Source organism: Entelurus aequoreus, linkage group LG06 (genome assembly GCF_033978785.1).
Source record: "Entelurus aequoreus isolate RoL-2023_Sb linkage group LG06, RoL_Eaeq_v1.1, whole genome shotgun sequence".
Lineage (NCBI taxonomy): Eukaryota > Metazoa > Chordata > Actinopteri > Syngnathiformes > Syngnathidae > Entelurus > Entelurus aequoreus.
In genome coordinates this window covers 7,066,091-7,086,064 of record NC_084736.1, presented here as the reverse complement: position 1 = coordinate 7,086,064, position 19,974 = coordinate 7,066,091, and the positions used below count along the sequence as shown (strand labels likewise).

The 19,974-nt window shown below is 40.2% G+C and overlaps 1 protein-coding gene across 1 annotated transcript; it reads right to left on the bottom strand.

Annotated features, from left to right (window-relative positions):
• Position 1: 1 nt before the first annotated feature.
• nr5a5 (nuclear receptor subfamily 5, group A, member 5) lies at positions 2 to 19,633 on the bottom strand. Its single transcript, XM_062049913.1, has 7 exons — positions 19,448 to 19,633; positions 8,692 to 8,810; positions 8,466 to 8,607; positions 7,540 to 8,231; positions 4,847 to 4,966; positions 4,630 to 4,777; positions 2 to 366 (listed from the first exon to the last, which is right to left on the bottom strand). The coding sequence occupies exons 1-7, from the start codon at positions 19,530 to 19,532 to the stop codon at positions 119 to 121; spliced, it is 1,554 nt and encodes a 517-aa protein (XP_061905897.1). The 5' UTR covers positions 19,533 to 19,633; the 3' UTR covers positions 2 to 118.
• Positions 19,634 to 19,974: the final 341 nt, after the last annotated feature.

Sequence of the window (19,974 nt, the reverse complement as noted above, 5' to 3'; positions counted from 1 at the left end):
TTTTTATGTTCCTGTTTCATTTTTATTTACTTGTTTTTTGTTTTGTTTTTTTTTTTACATCACAGAAGCAGCGTTTTCAGTGCATTGTGTTGATTCCCAGTCTTATCTTCTAATGTTGTCAGCTGTGTTTGGTGTGCAGCATCTCTGTCAGCAAAGAGTTGCAGGGTAAATCGCCCAGCAGGTGGCGCTGGTACAGGTATTCCTCCACCTGCAGGCTGATGCTGCGCACCTCCGGCAGCCGCAGCAGCAGCTGGCCGAATTTGTCCGAATGTCCCGGGTGTGTCCGCTGGGTGTGCTCCATCAGCGCCCTGTTCACCCGCTCCTGGATGTGCTCCACCTGCCCGCGACTCTGCACGGACTTCACATCTATGTAGGGAGTACATACGCAACTGTTAACTGTCGCCTTGTTGCAAAACGCTTGGTTAACAAATAAATGCAAGTAACCGTGACACATTTATTTTTCTTTTCTCTTTTTTTTTTTACACAGACTGTTAGAATAGAAACATTAATCTAAACTGGTTGCCCTTGTTGCCGGAAGTAAAATACCTCGACACTGTGTGACGTCAGAGGTATAAAGCGATTTCCGGTCGGCCTTACGTAATTTTTATTTTTATTATTTTAAATATTCAATACCACGACCCATACCGTTATCTGATTAAATCACCAAATAACTTTACGTCAAAAAACAATTTAACCAGAAAATGTTTGTTCGAACGTTTTTTATTTGTATTTTTTTAAATAATAAACCTTTATATATTTCAACATTTACAAACAATTGAAAATAATGTAACCTATTTTTATGGACGTTCCTCTTTGTGGTGGTAATCCCGTTATACGCTGTTGTACAGTATATGCTTTGAGCTCTTATTTTGAAGGCGCTAATAGCGGAAGTGATGTCACGTTGTAGTGGAGCGGAGGTTTTGAAAGAGAAGACAATAAAGTGGTCCTCCGTGTTTGTTATTTTGTAGTGTTATACAGTATAGGCAACATTTATAAACCCTCGGTTACAATAATAATCGAAGTACAAAACAGCGCCAGGGAGTATGTTTGTTCGAACGTCGGCAAACCACTTCCTGGTTTGTGACGTATATTTATGACCGGAACATTATTGTATTTTTTAAATTCACGTATTTGTATTCTTTTTTTTTTATCGCAAAAAAGACTCCGACATGACTCAAATTAAAAAATTATGAATTAATTAAATTGTTCAAAAGTTAATTGTCTAAAGTTTAGACACTTCCTGGTGCGTGACGTCACATAAGACAAGGCCGTGTGTTTTTAATTTACGTACAGTATTTGTTTTATTTTAATTATTACGTCATGACTCAAATAGAAAAAACGCATAAAAAATAATTACATTTGACACAACTAAATAAAAAAACGTAGGTTGTGGGTTTTGTGTTTTTGGGTCAGCAGGTTACTCCCTTTCTCCCATATTTATTTATGTATTTATTTATTTTTTAATATTCAATACCACGACCCATACTGTTACCTGATTAAATCAACAAATAAGTTTACGTCGAAACAATTTCACCAGAAAATGTTTGTTCGAACGTCGGCAGACCACTTCCTGGTTTGTGACGTAGATTCATGACCGGAACCTTATCGTATTTTTTAAATTCACGTATTTGTATACGGGGTTGTTTTTTTTAATCGCAAAAATAACTCCATCATGACTAAAATTTTAAAATTATGAATTAATTTAATTGTTCAAAGGTTAATTGTCTAAAGTTTAGACACTTCCTGGTGCGTGACGTCACATAAAACAAGGCCGTGTGTTTTTAATTCACGTACAGTATTTGTTTTATTTGAATTATTACGTTATGACTCAAATAGGAAAAACGCATAAAAAATAATTACATTCGACACAACTAAATACAAACCCTGTTTCCATATGAGTTGGGAAATGGTGTTAGATGTAAATATAAACGGAATACAATGATTTGCAAATCATTTTCAACCCATATTCAGTTGAATATGCTACAAAGACAACATATTTGATGTTCAAACTGATAAACTTTTTTTTTTTTTTTTTGCAAATCATTACTTTAGAATTTGATGCCAGCAACACGTGACAAAGAAGTTGGGAAAGGTGGCAATAAATACTGATAAAGTTGAGGAATGCTCATCAAACACTTATTTGGAACATCCCACAGGTGAGCAGGCAAATTGGGAACAGGTGGGTGCCATGATTGGGTATAAAAGTAGATTCCATGAAATGCTCAGTCATTCACAAACAAGGATGGGGCGAGGGTCACCACTTTGTCAACAAATGCGTGAGCAAATTGTTGAACAGTTTAAGAACAAACATTTCTCAACCAGCTATTGCAAGGAATTTAGGGATTTCACCATCTACGCTCCGTAATATCATCAAAGGGTTCAGAGAATCTGGAGAAATCACTGCACGTAAGCAGCTAAGCCCGTGACCTTCCATCCCTCAGGCTGTACTGCATCAACAAGCGACATCAGTGTGTAAAGGATATCCCCACATGGGCTCAGGAACACTTCAGAAACAAACTGTCAGTAACTACAGTTGGTCGCTACATCTGTAAGTGCAAGTTAAAACTCTCCTATGCAAGGCGATAACCGTTTATCAACAACACCCAGAAACGCTGTCGGCTTCGCTGGGCCTGAGCTCATCTAAGAGGGACTGATACAAAGTGGAAAAGTGTTCTGTGGTCTGACGAGTCCACATTTCAAATTGTTTTTGGAAACTGTGGACGTCGTGTCCTCCGGACCAAAGAGGAAAAGAACCATCTGGATTGTTCTAGGCGCAAAGTGTAAAAGCCAGCATGTGTGATGGTATGGGGGTGTATTAGTGCCCAAGACATGGGTAACTTACACATCTGTGAAGGCACCATTAATGCTGAAAGGTACATACAGGTTTTGGAGCAACATATGTTGCCATCCAAGCAACGTTACCATGGACGCCCCTGCTTATTTCAGCAAGACAATGCCAAGCCACGTGTTACATCAACGTGGCTTCATAGTAAAAGAGTGCGGGTACTAGACTGGCCTGCCTGTAGTCCAGACCTGTCTCCCATTGAAAATGTGTGGCACATTATGAAGCCTAAAATAGCACAAGGGAGACCCCCGGACTGTTGAACAACTTAGAATGGGAAAGAATTCCACCTGAGAAGCTTAAAAAATGTGTCTCCTCAGTTCCCAAACCTTTACTGAGTGTTGTTAAAAGGAAAGGCCATGTAACACAGTGGTGAACATGCCCTTTCCCAACTACTTTGGCACGTGTTGCAGCCATGAAATTCTAAGTTAATTATTTGCAAAAAAAAAAAAAAGTTTATGAGTTTGAACATCAAATATGTTGTCTTTGTAGTGCATTCAACTGAATATGGCTTGAAAATGATTTGCAAATCATTGTATTCCGTTTATATTTACATCTAACACAATTTCCCAACTCATATGGAAACGGGGTTTGTAAAAAAACGTAGGTTGTGGGTTTTGTGGTTTTGGGTCAGCAGGTTACTCCCTTTCACCCATATTTATTTATTTATTTATTTTTTAATATTCAATACCACGACCCATACTGTTATCTGATTAAATCAACAAATAAGTTTACGTCGAAACAATTTCACCAGAAATTGTTTAAACATTTTCGAACGTCGGCAAGCCACTTCCTGGTTTGTGACGTATGATTTATGACCGGAACCTTATATTTTTTATAATTCACGTATTTGTATTCGGGTTTTTTTAATCGCAAAAATAACTCCGTCATGACTCAAATTTTAAAATTATGAATTAATTTAATTGTTCCAAAGTTAATTGTCTAAAGTTTAGACACTTCCTGGTGCGTGACGTCACATAAGACAAGGCCGTGTTTTTTTGATTCACGTACAGTATTTGTTTTATTTTAATTATTACATTATGACTCAAATAGAACAAAAACGCATAAAAAATAATTACATTTGACACAACTAAATAAAAAAAACGTAGGTTGTGGTTTTTTTGTTTTGTGTTACTTCTTGCACTAATAAGGACAAAGGAAAACAAAAAGATCATTAAACTTCCCACATTCTTAAAAGACATTATAAAAACGATTACCATCAAAGAAAAATGTACAATTAATGTGTAATATGATGCTTTAATTTACTTTTTGTTCCAAAAATATTTTTTAACATTTGAAGATTGCAACGAAAATATTTGTATGTTCTTATTTTGAAAATCCACAATAGACATCTTCAATTTTTCAAAGATTTTTAAACTATATTTTCCGTTGTTGTTGTTGCAATAAAGTTTGAAAAAAAGAAAACAGGCTACTTCCGGGCACACCGGAAATGGAAAATAAATAGCGCCGGAGTTTCTGAACAAGGAGAGATTGTAATTTGACTATAAAATAAAACTGAAGGTGGCAGTAATGCGACACAGATGGATGACAGCTGCCGTAAAACCGAAAAGAAGAAGAAGAAGACTACTTCCGGTTTTGTGCATGACGTCAGACGCTACAAATTGACGGCGGGAAGGAAGCTCGCCTCGACGTGGGAAGTCTCATTTAAACGTCAAAAATAGAAATAAACGCCTTCATTTATCATTTATATACAAACACTTTAGCGTTTGGCGTCGTTTACACAACATGAACGGCTTCTTTGTGAGTGACGTCATAGAAAGGCTCACCAGGGTTAAACAGCACCAAGTACTTCAGGCAGACAAACTCATGCCTGTCAAAATGGAGGACCTTCAGTTTGGTGACCAGATCTTGAGTTCTGCTCACCAAACTACTCAGCGTTGCTCCAGCCTGGGAGATGATGGTGGACAGCTCGATCTGCTCCAGAAAGACACATTAGGTTGGTGACATTTTGCATGGGTGGGTCACATTCAGACTTGTACTCACCTGTTGTCCTGTGACAAGATAAATGCATTCTTCTTTCCCGTAGGTGACCTGTCTGCACAGGTGGTCCAGCACCAGCAGCTCACTCCAGCAGCTCTGCAGCAGAACCATCTGGTCCTCCACCTAGGTAACATGACATGTCTCTTTTACAGTCCTCCATGTCAGTGTTTTTAGACCTTTTTTTTTGAGCCATGGCACATTTTTTGCGTTGCACACCACCAGCAGAAATCATTAAAAAAATGGAACTCATTTGACAGTAAAAAGTCATTGGATATGACTTTAAAGCATAACCAAGTATGCATCAATATAGCTCTTGTCTCAAAGTAGGTGTACTGTCACCACCTGTCACATCACACCCTGACTTATTTGGACTTTTTTTGCTGTTTTCCTGTTTAGTGTTTTAGTTCTTGTCTTGCGCTCCTATTTTGGGGACTTTTTCTCTTTTTTGGTAATTTCCTGTAGCAGTTTCATGTCTTCCTTTGAGCGATATTTCCCGCATCTACTTTGTTTTAGCAATCAAGAATACTTCAGTTGTTTTTATCCTTCTTTGTGGGGGACATTGTGATTGTCATGTTCGGATGTACTTTGTGGACGCCGTCTTTGCTCCACAGTAAGTCTTTGCTGTCGTCCAGCATTCTGTTTTTGTTTACTTTGTAGCCAGTTCAGTTTTAGTTTGGTTCTGCATAGCCTTCCCTAAGCTTTAATGCCTTTTCTTAGGGGCACTCACCTTCTGTTTATTTTTGGTTTAAGCATTAGACACCTTTTTACCTGTACCCTGCCTCCCGCTGTTTCCGACATCTACAAAGCAATTAGCTACCGGCTGCCACCTACTGATATGGAAGAGTATTGCACGGTTACTCTGCCGAGCTCTAGACAGCACCGACACTCAACAACAACACATCATTTGCAGACTATAATTACTGGTTTGCTAAACATATTTTTAACCCAAGTAGGTGAAATTAGATAATCTCACACGTCAAAAGTGTTAAAGAAATCGCTAAATCAGGCTAGAATGAAGGTTTTAGAATGGCCTTCCCAAGGTCCTGACTTAAACGTGTGGACAATGCTGAAGAAACAAGTCGATGTCAGAAAACCAACACATTTGGCTGAACTGCACCAATTTTGTCAAGAGGAGTGGTCAAAAATTCCAGCAGAAGCTTGTGGATGGCTACCAAAAGTGCCTTATTGCAGTGAAACTTGCCAAGGGACATGTAAGCAAATATTAACATTGCTGTATGTATACTTTGGACCCACATTTTCAAAATACCATAATAAATTCATAAAAGAACCAAACTTCATCACAAAAAGGGTTAGGATTAGGGTAGTACAAATTATTGGAAATCTGATGGCCCCACTATGGACTGTACTCTTGAGCCCAAAAAAAGTCTGCGGGCTACAGAGCGTTTTTTATTGGGGCTCCAGTACTATGGAATGCCCTCCCGGTAACAGTTAGAGATGCTACCTCAGTAGAAGCATTTAAGTCCCATCTTAAAACTCATTTGTATACTCTAGCCTTTAAATAGACCCCCTTTTTAGACCAGTCGATCTGCCCCCCTCTCCCTTGTGGAAGGGGGGGGGGCACAGGTCCGGTGGCCATCGATGAAGTGCTGGCTGTCCAGAGTCCGGACCCGGGGTGGACCGCTTGCCTTTACTATTATGTTAGATCCACTATGGACTGGACTTTCACTATTCTGTTAGATCCACTATGGACTGGACTCTCACTATTATGCTAGATCCACTGTGGACTGGACTCTCACTATTATGTTAGATCCACTATGGACTGGACTCTCACTATTATGTTAGATCCACTGTGGACTGGACTCTCACTATTATGTTAGATCCACTATGGACTGGACTCTCACTATTATGTTAGATCCACTGTGGACTGGACTCTCACTATTATGTTAGATCCACTATGGACTGGACTCTCACTATTATGTTAGATCCACTGTGGACTGGACTCTCACTATTATGTTAGATCCACTGTGGACTGGACTCTCACTATTATGTTAGATCCACTATGGACTGGACTCTCACTGTTATGTTAGATCCACTGTGGACTGGACTCTCACTATTATGCTAGATCCGCTATGGACTGGACTCTCACTATTATGTTAGATCCACTATGGACTGAACTCTCACTATTATGTTAGATCCACTATGGACTGGACTCTCTCTCACTATTATGTTAGATCCACTGTGGACTGGACTCTCACTATTATGTTAGATCCACTGTGGACTGGACTCTCACTATTATGTTAGATCCACTATGGACTGGACTCTCACTATTATGTTAGATCCACTATGGACTGGACTCTCACTATTATGTTAGATCCACTATGGACTGGACTTTCACAATATTATGTCAGACCCACTCAACGTCCATTGCATCCGGTCTCCCGTAGAGGGGCGGGGGGTCACCCACATCTGCGGTCCTCTCCGAGGTTTCTCATTGTCATTCTCATTGACGTCCCACTGGGTTGAGTTTTCCCTTGCCCTTATGTGGGATCTGAACCGAGGATGTCGTTGTGGCTTGTGCAGCCCTTTGAGACACTCGTGATTTAGGGCTATATAAATAAACATTGATTGATTGATTGAAACTCAAGACAGCCATTAAGTGTATGTAAACTATTCATCACGACTGTAACCCCACCAAATCTCCTGTTGAGTACAGACATTAGTGAAGTGTTATTCACCTTGAGCTCCTTGAAGAGTGCACTGTTCCTGGCCCACTCCACCAGGCTGAACAACGTCTGGTCGGCCATTTTGCACATGATGCTGAACGTGTTCAGACAGTCGTGTTTGCCTCGGTTCGCCTGTTCCCGCTGCAAACTGGCCACCACTTTGGCACACAGCTGACTCTCGTCCCGCTCTCCTTCCAAGAGTTGACTGAGAAAGCCGGACGCCAGGACCCCGGCCGGGTCAGGGGGCGGCATGAGGGGGACGCCGGACCACGATGACGACGTCGACGGGGCGCTTCTTAAAATGGAGTTATTGGAGGGTCTGTGCGGCGGATAGTGGGAAGTAGCCGGGCTGTAAATGCTAGGTCGTTCCTCCTGAAAGTACGTTCCTGCGTAGGGAAGCGACAGAGGCGGCACCACCCTGTCGTCACCCAGAGTACAGTCTAAAGGTGAATGTGCCCATGACTCCTCCATTCCATGATACACCATGTGAGGCTGGTGGAAAGCATCTGGGGACACTGGAGCGCTCGCGTGGGTGAACATGAGTGGACAGTCACTCGCTACATCAGGCAGTAATCTCTGCGTCGCTTCCATTTTGATCCTATAGGGGGCAGCATTCGTTTGATCTTGCACTTTATGTCCTTTCATCTGCCTGTAGAGCGGTCCAAACTTGTTCCGGCCGCCTCTCATTCGGTCCGCTCTCACCGCTGTTTCAAGAAAACACACACAAGTGGACTTTTTTTTTTTTACTGGACTTGCGTTACTGGAAATCCACATTTTTTTTGAAGAGCTGAGCTTATCAGCACGCTATAAAGTCATCTTATGTAAACTGCGTCATCTCAGGCCGTGGTGTTGTTTTTATGATCGCTTAGATACAGCCGAAGAGCGTGCATGTCAGTGGAGGAAAAGTCGGAGCAAAGTGCATCGCTCCATCTCTCTACCTTCTCTCTTCATGCCCACCGCCAGACACTTCTGGAAACGACAGGAAGGACAGCGCTTCCTCTGGGAGACGTCCATGGGGCAGCTCTGGCCCTCGGCGCAGGTGTAGTGTTTCTTGTTCTGCACCGAGCGCTTAAAGAAGCCCTGCAAAGACAAAAAAGGTCAATCGCGCTACAATGGTGGAGCTTCCGCGACTTATCGGCGCCTCGTTGGCGTGGTGGTCTTTACCTTGCAGCTCTCGCAGGTGAGCAGGCCGTAGTGGTACCCCGAGATTTTGTCTCCACACACCGGACAGCCCTCATTGGACTGGGGCCTTGTGTCTTGTGGCTCCCCGCTGTGCTCTTGGGCTGAGGAAGGCACAGGCTTTATTTAGCTTTATGAGCCAATATTTTCTTTACATTGTGATCACTTTAAGACAGATCTGGGCAAATTAAGGCCCGGGGGCCACATGGGGCCCGTTAAGCTTTTCAATCTGGCCTGCCGGACATTCCCAAATCAATTTTTTAGATCTTTATGATGGAAACTGTAGCTGCCATTATGTGCAGTGATGTTTTCTAATAACCGAAAGTTTTGAACTATACAAAGTATTTCAATGGTTGGAATCGTCTGTGCATCGGTTGGGGACGTCTCTGCGCTGCTGACCTGTCTCCGCTCGGGATGGTCTCCTGCTGGCCTCACTATGGACTGGACTCTCACTATTATGTTAGATCCACTATGGACTGGACTCTCACAATATTATGTTAGATCCACTATGGTCTGGACTCTCACAATATTATGTTAGATCCACTATGGACTGGACTTTCACAATATTGTGTTAGATCCACTATGGACTGGACTCTCACTATTATGCTGATCCACTATGGAATGGACTCTCACACTGTTATGTTAGATCCACTATGGACTGTACTCTCACTATTATGTAAGATCCACTATGGACTGGACTTTCACAATATTATGTTAGATCCACTATGGACTGGACTCTCACTATTATGTTAGATCCACTATGGACTGGACTTTCACAATATTGTGTTAGATCCACTATGGACTGGACTCTCACTTTTATGCTGATCCACTATGGACTGGACTCTCACACTATTATGTTAGATCCACTATGGACTGTACTCTCACAATATTATGTTAGATCCACTATGGACTGGACTCTCACTGTTATGTTAGATCCACTATGGACTGGACTTTCACAATATTGTGTTAGATCCACTATGGACTGGACTCTCACTATTATGCTGATCCACTATGGAATGGACTCTCACACTGTTATGTTAGATCCACTATGGACTGTACTCTCACTATTATGTTAGATCCACTATGGACTGGACTTTCACAATATTATGTTAGATCCACTATGGACTGGACTCTCACTATTATGTTAGATCCACTATGGACTGGACTCTCACTGTTATGTTAGATCCACTATGGACTGGACTTTCACAATATTGTGTTAGATCCACTATGGACGTGACTCTCACTATTATGCTGATCCACTATGGACTGGACTCTCACACTATTATGTTAGATCCACTATGGACTGTACTCTCACTATTATGTTAGATCCACTATGGACTGGACTTTCACAATATTATGTTAGATCCACTATGGACTGGACTCTCACTATTATGTTAGATCCACTATGGACTGGACTCTCACTATTATGTTAGATCCATTTTGGACTGGACTCACACAATATTATGTTAGATCCACTATGGACTGGACTCTCACTATTATCTTAGATCCACTATGGACTGGACTCTCACAATATTATGCTAGATCCACTCGACGTCCATTGCACCGGTCGCCCATGGAGGGGTTCCCATAATTGCGGTCCCCTCCAAGGTTTCTCATTGTCCCATTGGGTTGAGTTTTTCCTTGCCCTGATGTGGGATCTGAGCCAAGGATGTCGTCGTGGCATGTGCAGCCCTTTGAGACACTCGTGTTTTAGGGCTATATAAGTGAACATTGATTGATTGATTGCTTGATTGAATCTGCGCTTTTGCCTGATATACTAGTTACTGTGGTAATCTAATTAGTTACTATGGTCATCTAAGTCACAGCAGCTCAGGCGAGGCACCAAGCAGTGTGGGTGGGGAGCGTTTCCACTGAGTGTTTCCAGAGCAGCCAGCCTGAAATGCGGGTGTCAGGGACTAGGGTGGCAAAATTCCGGGAATATTCAAAGTTGGAAACTTTCCATGGGAATTAACGGGTTAGGGAGGGGATCTTGCCCCATGTGGAGGAGTTCAAGTACCTCAGAGTCTTGTTTACGGGTGGGGGAAGAGTGGATGGTGAGATCGACAGGCGGATCGGTGCGGCGTCTTCAGTAATGCGGACGCTATATCGATCCGTTGTGGTGAAGAAGGAACTGAGCCGGAAGGCAAAGCTCTCAATTTACCGGTTAGATCTACGTTCCCATCCTCACCTATGGTCATGAGCTTTGGGTTATGACCGAAAGGACAAGGTCACGGGTACAAGCGGCCGAAATGAGCTTCCTCCGCTGGGTGGCGTGGCTCTCCCTTAGGATGAGAAGCTCTGTCATCCGGGAGGAGCTCAAACTAAAGCCGCTGCTCCTCCACATGGAGAGGAGCCAGATGAGGTGGTTCAGGGCATCTGGTCAGGATGCCACCTGAACGTCTCCCTAGGGAGGTGTTTCGGGCACGTCCGACCGGTAGGGGGCCACGGGGAAAACCCAGGACACGTTGGGAAGACTGTCTCCCAGCTGGTCTGGGAACGCCTCGGGATCCCCCGGGAGGAGCTTTACGAAATGGCTGGGGAGAGGGAAGTCTGGGCTTCCCTGCTTAGGCTGCTGCCCCCGCGACCCGACTTTGGATAAGCGGATGAAGATGGATGGATGGATATATGGGAATTAATGGGAAATGAATGGGAATAAACATTGAATGCAACATGCTAGATCTTGCAGCATGATTATTAGCTAAAACAACCTGATTTAATGCAGATTCAGTTGAATTTCAACCCTGCACTGTGCATTCCTCCATCACGTGTGCAGTGCATTCTTCCATCACATGCACAGATAATTCCCAGCATGCTACACACTACAGCAAGGCTATTGAGGCCACACTAGTATTTGAGCCCAAGGACTTCATCCAGTCAGGTAAGTTGTGGTGATATTACTGGGGTAAATATATTTGATCTATGGTATTTAAGTTGAATAGAGGTGTAATTGCTTGTTACTGTATGACTGTAGACTACTCCAGCAGACTTCCACTCAAGCTAGCTAGCTGTTCCTGTACTTGTTAAAGGATTTTGGGGACAATATCTCTAGCTAGCTAGGTTTATGTACCACCACAGTCTCATAATGAATCGAAAATATTTCTCCGTTAGTCGTGATGCTAATTTTCTCAATAAAAATTCCCATTCATTTATGCGAACAACATTATCCAAATTGACCTTTTTTGTGATTGGTAAAATTCAACTAGCAAATACTAAATCAAAACGTGTAGTTTCCTCTGCCTTCTGTTCTGCTAGCCATTATGTTGTCATACAAGAATGTAGTTTGATTTAGCATGCTGATTGACTGTTCGTTTATTCATCTAGCCTATTTCTATTCATTTGTCTATCGGTAAAATATTTTTTAAAGACTACTCCAATTGTTTAGCTGATTATTTATATCTGTGTGTGGCATTGCATTAGTGTTTTACAAGCTTCTCATCTGTGTCCAACTTTGAATCATCAAAAAATGGTCAAAATTTCCAAACTTCCCGAGCTTAACTCCCCGTGGTAAATGTACCGGAAACTTTCCACCCCTTTGCAACCCTATCAGGGAAGGAGCTTTTTACAAGAAAGTTCTAAAGCTTAATGATGCATCAGATAGTAGGTGGGTTTGTTTTTTTTACACTTCATATTTCGCTGTTTGTTAAATTTTTGTTGCGTTTCGCTTGATTGTAAAATATGGGGTGTGACGTTCATATGTTGTCAATATTCAGTGTTTTATCGTTCATAGTTAATATTGTGAATCCAATATTCTTTATTTCCATGCAAATTCTGGGTGTCTCATTCAGTAGAACATTTTTCAATTCCATTCCCTTTTTTAAGGCGGTCTGTCATAACGTTTTTAGCATTCAATCAGACATTATTGTGAGGTTTTGTATTACCGGCCCCCAGACACATTTTTTTCTCAAAATTTGGCCCCTTGAGTCAAAATAATTGCCCAGGCTCTGCTTTAAGCCTATCCTCTTGACTGCTTTGTTGCTATCTGGTGGGCTTAAAGTGTAACAACAGTTTTCATTTGCAATATTTTCCTTCCAATCTTTACGTTTCTTACAAAAAAATGTCCCGATTTTTTGACAAAAAAAATCCAGACTTTTTGACATTTAAAAAAAATCCAGACTATTTAAAATTTAGAAAAAATCCCGACTTTTTGACAAAAACATTTCCGACTTTTTGACACTTAGAAGAAATCTCGACTTTTTGAGAAAAAAATTCAGACTTTGACACTTAGAAAAAATCCAGACTTTTTGACAAAAATATTTCCGACTATTTGACACTTACAAAAAATCTCGACTTTTTGACTTTGAAATATTTTTGTCAAAAAGTCGGAATATTTTTGTCAAAAAGTCTGGATTTTTTCCAAGTGTCAAAGTCTGAATTTTTTTCTGAAAAAGTCGAGATTTCTTCTAAGTGTCAAAAAGTCGGAAATGTTGACTGCTTTGTTGCCATCTGGTGGGCTTAAAGTGTAACAACAGTTTACATTTGCAATTTTTTCCTTCCAATCATTACGCTTCTTACAAAAAAATGTCCGACTTTTTGACAAAAAAAATTCAGACTTTGACATTTTAAAAAACCCCCGACATTTTGAAATTTAGAAAAAATCCTGACTTTTTGACAAAAACATTTCCGACTTTTTGACACTTAAAAGAAATCTCGGCTTTTTGACACTTTGAAATATTTTTGTCAAAAAGTCGGAAATATTTTTGTCAAAATGTCTGGATTTTTTCCAAGTGTCAAAGTCTGAATTTTTTTCTCAAAAAGTCGAGATTTCTTCTGTGTCAAAAAGTCAGAAATGTTGACTGTTTTGTTGCCATCTGGTGGGCTTAAAGTGCAACAACAGTTTTCCTTCCAGTCTTTACGTTTCTTACAAAAAAATGTCAGACTTTTTGACAAAAAAAATTCTGCCTTTTTGACATTTTAAAAAAATCCCGACTTTTGAAATTTAGAAAAAATCCAGACTTTTTGACAAAAACATTTCCGATTTTTGACACTTATAAGAAATATCGACTTTTTGAGAAAAAAATTCAGACTTTGACACTTAGAAAAATCCAGATTTTTTGACAAAAATATTTCCGACTTTTTGACAAAAATATTTCCGACTTTTTGACACTTACAAAAAATCTCGACTTTTTGACACTTTGAAATATTTTTGTCAAAAAGTCGGAAATATTTTTTTTTCAAAAAGTTGAGATTTCTTCTAAGTGTCAAAAAGTCGGAAATGTTGACTGCTTTGTTGCCATCTGGTGTGCTTAAAGTGTAACAATAGTTTTCATTTGCAATATTTTCCTTCCAGTCTTTACGTTTCTTACAAAAAAATGTCCGACTTTTTGACAAAAAAAAATTCTGACTTTTTGATATTTAAAAAAAATCCCGACTTTTTGAAATTTAGAAAAAATCCCGACTTTTTGACAAAAACATTTCCGACTTTTTGACACTTATAAGAAATATCGACTTTTTGAGAAAAAAATTCAGACTTTGACACTTAGAAAAATCCAGATTTTTTGACAAAAATATTTCCGACTTTTTGACAAAAATATTTTCGACTATTTGACACTTACAAAAAATCTCGACTTTTTGACACTTACAAAAAATCTCGACTTTTTGACACTTTGAAATATTTTTGTCAAAAAGTCGGAAATAATTTTTTTTCAAAAAGTTGAGATTTCTTCTAAGTGTCAAAAAGTCGGAAATGTTGACTGCTTTGTTGCCATCTGGTGTGCTTAAAGTGTAACAATAGATTTCATTTGCAATATTTTCCTTCCAGTCTTTACGTTTCTTACAAAAAAATGTCCGACTTTTTGACAAAAAAAAATTCTGACTTTTTGACATTTTTAAAAAAAATCCACACTTTTTGAAATTTTGAAAAAATCCCGACTTTTTGACAAAAACATTTCCGAATTTTTGAGAAAAATATTTTCGACTATTTGACACTTACAAAAAATCTCGACTTTTTGACACTTTGAAATATTTTTGTCAAAAAGTCGGAAATATTTTTGTCAAAAAGTTTGGATTTTTTCTAAGTGTCATAGTCTGAATTTTTTTCGCAAAAAGTTGAGATTTCTTCTAAGTGTCAAAAAGTCGGAAATGTTGACTGCTTTGTTGCCATCTGGTGTGCTTAAAGTGTAACAACAGTTTTCATTTGCAATATTTTCCTTACAGTCTTTACGTTTCTTACAAAAAAATGTCCGACTTCTCGACAAAAATAATTCTGACTTTTTGACATTTTAAAAAAAAATCCCGACTTTTGAACAAAAACATTTCCGAATTTTTGAGAAAAAAATTCAGACTTTGACACTTAGAAAAAATTCAGACTTTTTGACAAAAATATTTCCGACGTTTTAACAAAAATATTTCCGACTATTTGACACTTACAAAAAATCTCGACTTTTTGACACTTTGAAATATTTTTTTCAAAGTCGGAAATATTTTTGTCAAAATGTCTGGATTTTTTTTAAGTGTCAAAGTCTGAATTTTTTTTCTCAAAAAGTCGAGATTTCTTCTAAGTGTCAAAAAGTCGGAAATGTTGACTGCTTTGTTGCCATCTGGTGGGCTTAAAGTGTAACAACAGTTTTAATTTGCAATATTTTCCTTCCAATCTTTTCCATCCATCCATTTTCTACCGCTTGTCCCTTTTCGGGGTCACGGGGGGGTGCTGGAGCCTATCTTTCAATCTGACTTAAAAACAACAACCCTGCTTTTAGCTTGTGTGTCACAGGCTGTGATAATAGGTTGCGAAATGGAGCTTCCGAGCTGTACTGATAACATGTACAGTATTCTAATGGAATTTACCTTTTTTTTTTTTTTTTTTTTAACCCTTACAATTTACAGTACTGTGCAAAGGTCTAAAGACCTTTTCCACTTGACATAGTTAAACAGTAAATAGTAGGACAAATGGATGACGCAAAAGATACAAAACATGCACTCAGTGAACCCCTCCACCCCAAAATAACCGCACGATGCCCCATAGTTTTCCCCTTCCTTTTTTTTTTTGCCTTCGAGGTGTTTAGCGTCACAGTTGTTGTCACAGGTTAATAAAAGTAGGCAACTGTGTGTGAAATGGACATACATTTAAATGACTGACAATAATACTATTGTTCCTTGTGTATCGTGGTTAATTGCTTCCAGACATGACTGCGATAAATGAATATAAATCCAATATTTTCACAGTTGGAGCATGAACACATGTTTATGACCCACTAAGTACGTTTTTCAACATTATTATTATTTCAACACACCTTTTGTCACCTTCACACTATTTTAATACAGTATAGTAATGCTGCCTTGGTCGGGGGTGGGGGTAGGGGGGGGTGTTTGGGGGCGGGGGGCGCGGTTGGGGGCGTGGTTATTTACAGCTAGAATTCACCAACTCGAGTATTTCATATATATTTCATATATATATATATATATATATATATATATATATATATATATATATATATATGAAATACTTGACTTTCAGTGAATTCTAGCTATATATATATATATATATATATATATATATATATTTTTATTTTTATTTTTATTTTATTTACATAGAAAAAAACCCAACTTGAATTTCAGTGTTCCAGTGGCTATCCATTAGATGGCAGTATTGTCCTGTTTAACTTCTCCGTTTATGATGAGTATATCATTTCGGCCGCCATGTCTGTAATTTCCTCGTTCTTCTGCTTCGTCTCCTTGTTGTGTGCGCAGTTGTGCACTCTATAAAAGCCCTAGATGTTATGACGTCTTTGGGCAGGCAAGCTGTTTATTTTGTGGGAAAGCGGACGTGAGAACAGGCTGTCCCCACTCAGTCTCAGGTCCGCATTGAGCTGGAGGGGGCGTGGCCTCCAGCTCCGGCTGAATACCGGGAGTTTGTCGGGAGAAAATCTCTGCCGGGAGGTTGTCGGGAGAGGCGCTGAATACCGGGATTCTCCCGCTAAAAACGGGAGGGTTGGCAAGTATGTCAATAATTATACCTAACCTACATTACCATGTTATAATTTTTATTGCATATTTTTGTATCTTTAATTTATGTAACATGGGACTGCAGATGGAAATGAGCTATTTAGTGCAGAACATATCTGTCTTTGAGTTTAATGTCTGTGTGCATTGTCCCTTCAAATAAAGACTCAGCTAAACTACTTAGAGTTAAACCGGATACACCTGGTCAAGTGATATGAAACCACGTGTTAATCACATGTGTTATCAAGGCTTAGGCCAGGGTGATTACAAAAATAAATAATAAACAAATACACCGCAAAAGAAGGTACTCATGAAAACTGATGAAAAACAAATGTACATAAAATTACACATAGCTAAAATAAAAATGTTTAAATTAATAATAAATGATAATACAGGAAGCGTTAATGAAAATATAGTTGTGCTACTTCAGTCATAATTTTTGCGCTTAAGAAACATCTTTATGACTTTAACTCCAGACTTCTTCTGTTTGTTTGACCTTGTCATTTACTGCCACACGTGGTGGAAAAGTGTATTACAACAAAGTACAGCTGCGGCCTATGTGGACCAAAGCTGAGAAACAGATCTTTTCTGGTGGCCCCGAGAGAGTACGGCCAACTTGGTTCCCGAGTTGGTCCGCAACATGGCACCCTGCAGTCACATGGAGGGATTTTGACCAATCAGAGAGCGTATGGTCAGATAGGTCAATCTCCTAAATCAATGTTTTTCAACCTTTTTTGAGCCAAGGCACATTTTTTGCTTTGAAAAAATGCAGAGGCACACCACCAGCAGAAATCATTAAAAAACGAAACTCAGTTGACACTAAAAAGTCGTTGTCGCAATTGTTGGATATGACTTTAAAGCATGACCACGCATGCATCACTATAGCTCTTGTCTCAAAGTAGGTGTACTGTCACCACCTGTCACATCACACCCTGACTTATTTGGACTTTTTTGCTGTTTTCCTGTGTGTAGTGTTTTAGTTCTTGTGTTGCGCTCCTATTTTGGTGGCTTTTTCTCCTTTTTTGGTATTTTCCCGTAGCAGTTTCATGTCTTCCTTTGAGCGATATTTCCCGCATCTACTTTGTTTTAGCACTCAAGAATATTTCAGTTTTTATCCCTCCGTGTGGGGACATTGTTGATTGTCATGTCATGTTCGGATATACATTGTGGACGCCGTCTTTGCTCCACAGTAAGTCTTTGCTGTCGTCCAGCATTCTGTTTTTGTTTACTTTGTAGCCAGTTCAGTTTTAGTTTGGTTCTGCATAGCCTTCCCTAAGCTTCAATGCCTTTTCTGAGGGGCACTCACCTTTTGTTTATTTTTGGTTTAAGCATTAGACACATTTTTACCTGCACCCTGCCTCCCGCTGTTTCCGACATCTACAAAGCAATTAGCTACCGGCTGCCACCTACTGATATGGAAGAGTATTACACGGTTACTCTGCCGAGCTCTAGACAGCACCGACACTCAACAACAACACATCATTTGCAGACTATAATTACTGCTTTGCAAAAAATATTTTTAACCCAAATAGGTAAAAATTACATAATCTCCTCCTAAATGATTGGTTAAAAAGCCCTCACAGGGCGCCAAGTGGTCTAAAACCCGGTTGGCTACACTCTCTCGATACACTACTCTAAACAATGGGTTCGAAACTATGGTAAAGAAACACTGCCTTAGTGTGACTTACTACTCAACTGCAGAGAGAACAGTACACTATAATCATGGTGGTTACACTGTCTCATCATTCAGTTCTTGCTTCATGATTGGGCGCTTACATTCTTAATTGTGGCCCTCTGTGCCCCCCCCCCCCCCAACCCCCCCTTTAGGGAGACCGATGCAATGGACGTCAAGTGGGTCTAGCATAATAGTGTGAGAGTCCAGTCCATAGTGGATCTAACATAATATTGTGAGAGTCCAGTCCATAGTGGATCTAACATAATATTGTGAGAGTCCAGTCCATAGTGGATCTAACATAATATTGTGAGAGTCCAGTCCATAGTGGATCTAAGATAATAGTGAGAGTCCAGTCCATAGTGGATCTAACATAATAGTGAGAGAGTCCAGTCCATAGTGGATCTAACATAATAGTGAGAGTCCAGTCCATAGTGGATCTAACATAATAGTGTGAGAGTCCAGTCCATAGTGGATCTAACATAATAGTGAGAGTCCAGTCCATAGTGGATCTAACATAATAGTGAGAGTCCAGTCCACAGTGGATCTAACATAATAGTGAGAGTCCAGTCCACAGTGGATCTAACATAATAGTGAGAGTCCAGTCCATAGTGGATCTAACATAATAGTGAGAGTCCAGTCCATAGTAGATCTAACATAATAGTGAGAGTCCAGTCCATAGTGGATCTAACATAATAGTGAGAGTCCAGTCCACAGTGGATCTAACATAATGGTGAGAGTCCAGTCCATAGTGGATCTAACATAATAGTGTGAGAGTCCAGTCCATAGTGGATCTAACATAATAGTGAGAGTCCAGTCCATAGTGGATCTAACATAATAGTGTGAGAGTCCAGTCCATAGTGGATGTAACATAATAGTGAGAGTCCAGTCCATAGTGGATCTAACATAATAGTGAGAGTCCAGTCCATAGTGGATCTAACATAATAGTGAGAGTCCAGTCCATAGTGGATCTAACATAATAGTGAGAGTCCAGTCCATAGTGGATCTAACATAATAGTGTGAGAGTCCAGTCCATAGTGGATCTAACATAATAGTGTGAGAGTCCAGTCCATAGTGGATCTAACATAATAGTGAGAGTCCAGTCCATACGCACCCCCAGCTTCTACTCACATGTCGCCGCTCTTTCCAAAGCAAAGATGTCCTCAAGGTAGTCGTGGTCCTGCTGTTGCTCCTGGGAATGATCAGGGATGTCCATTCTAACCGAAGGCCCAGGGAAGTCCCCTGGTCAGTCCATCAGGATCCGCCGCGTGGGACGCACAGTGCGGGAGAGCCGACACGCAGCCCCGAGTGCCCCGGTTGGACTGACAACCGTTTGAAGTCCACACCTGGACTTCGATCTGTCGTCCCATGTCATAAAACCTCTCCTGGCTGGCACTCCTAGCCCATGTGAGAGCGGCGTGCAGACGGTCAGATAGCCACCTGCTGGAATGTCACTGTAGTGAAGTCATTTAGCCATCCTCAAGCCGGAGGCCCGATAAGATAACAGTCCACTAAATTGTGGCACCACCGAAGATTGCGGCCATTCATGTATCATATCTTTATTTCTTCCTCTTGTATTGTGTCTTGTTTATGGAGTCTCCAAGGAAGTGCGCTGCTCCGTTAAGAAACAAATCTCAGTTCAGGACGGTACAAATAAT

Coding starts and splice junctions, on each gene's coding strand:
- nr5a5 (XM_062049913.1), bottom strand. CDS start 19,532: ATGGACATCCCTGATCATTCCCAGGAGCAACAGCAGGACCACGACTAC. Junction 4,778..4,846: donor ATCTTGTCACAGGACAACAG/GTGAGTACAAGT, acceptor TTTCTGGAGCAG/ATCGAGCTGTCCACCATCAT. Junction 367..4,629: donor CTTGGTGCTGTTTAACCCTG/GTGAGCCTTTCT, acceptor CTCCCTACATAG/ATGTGAAGTCCGTGCAGAGT.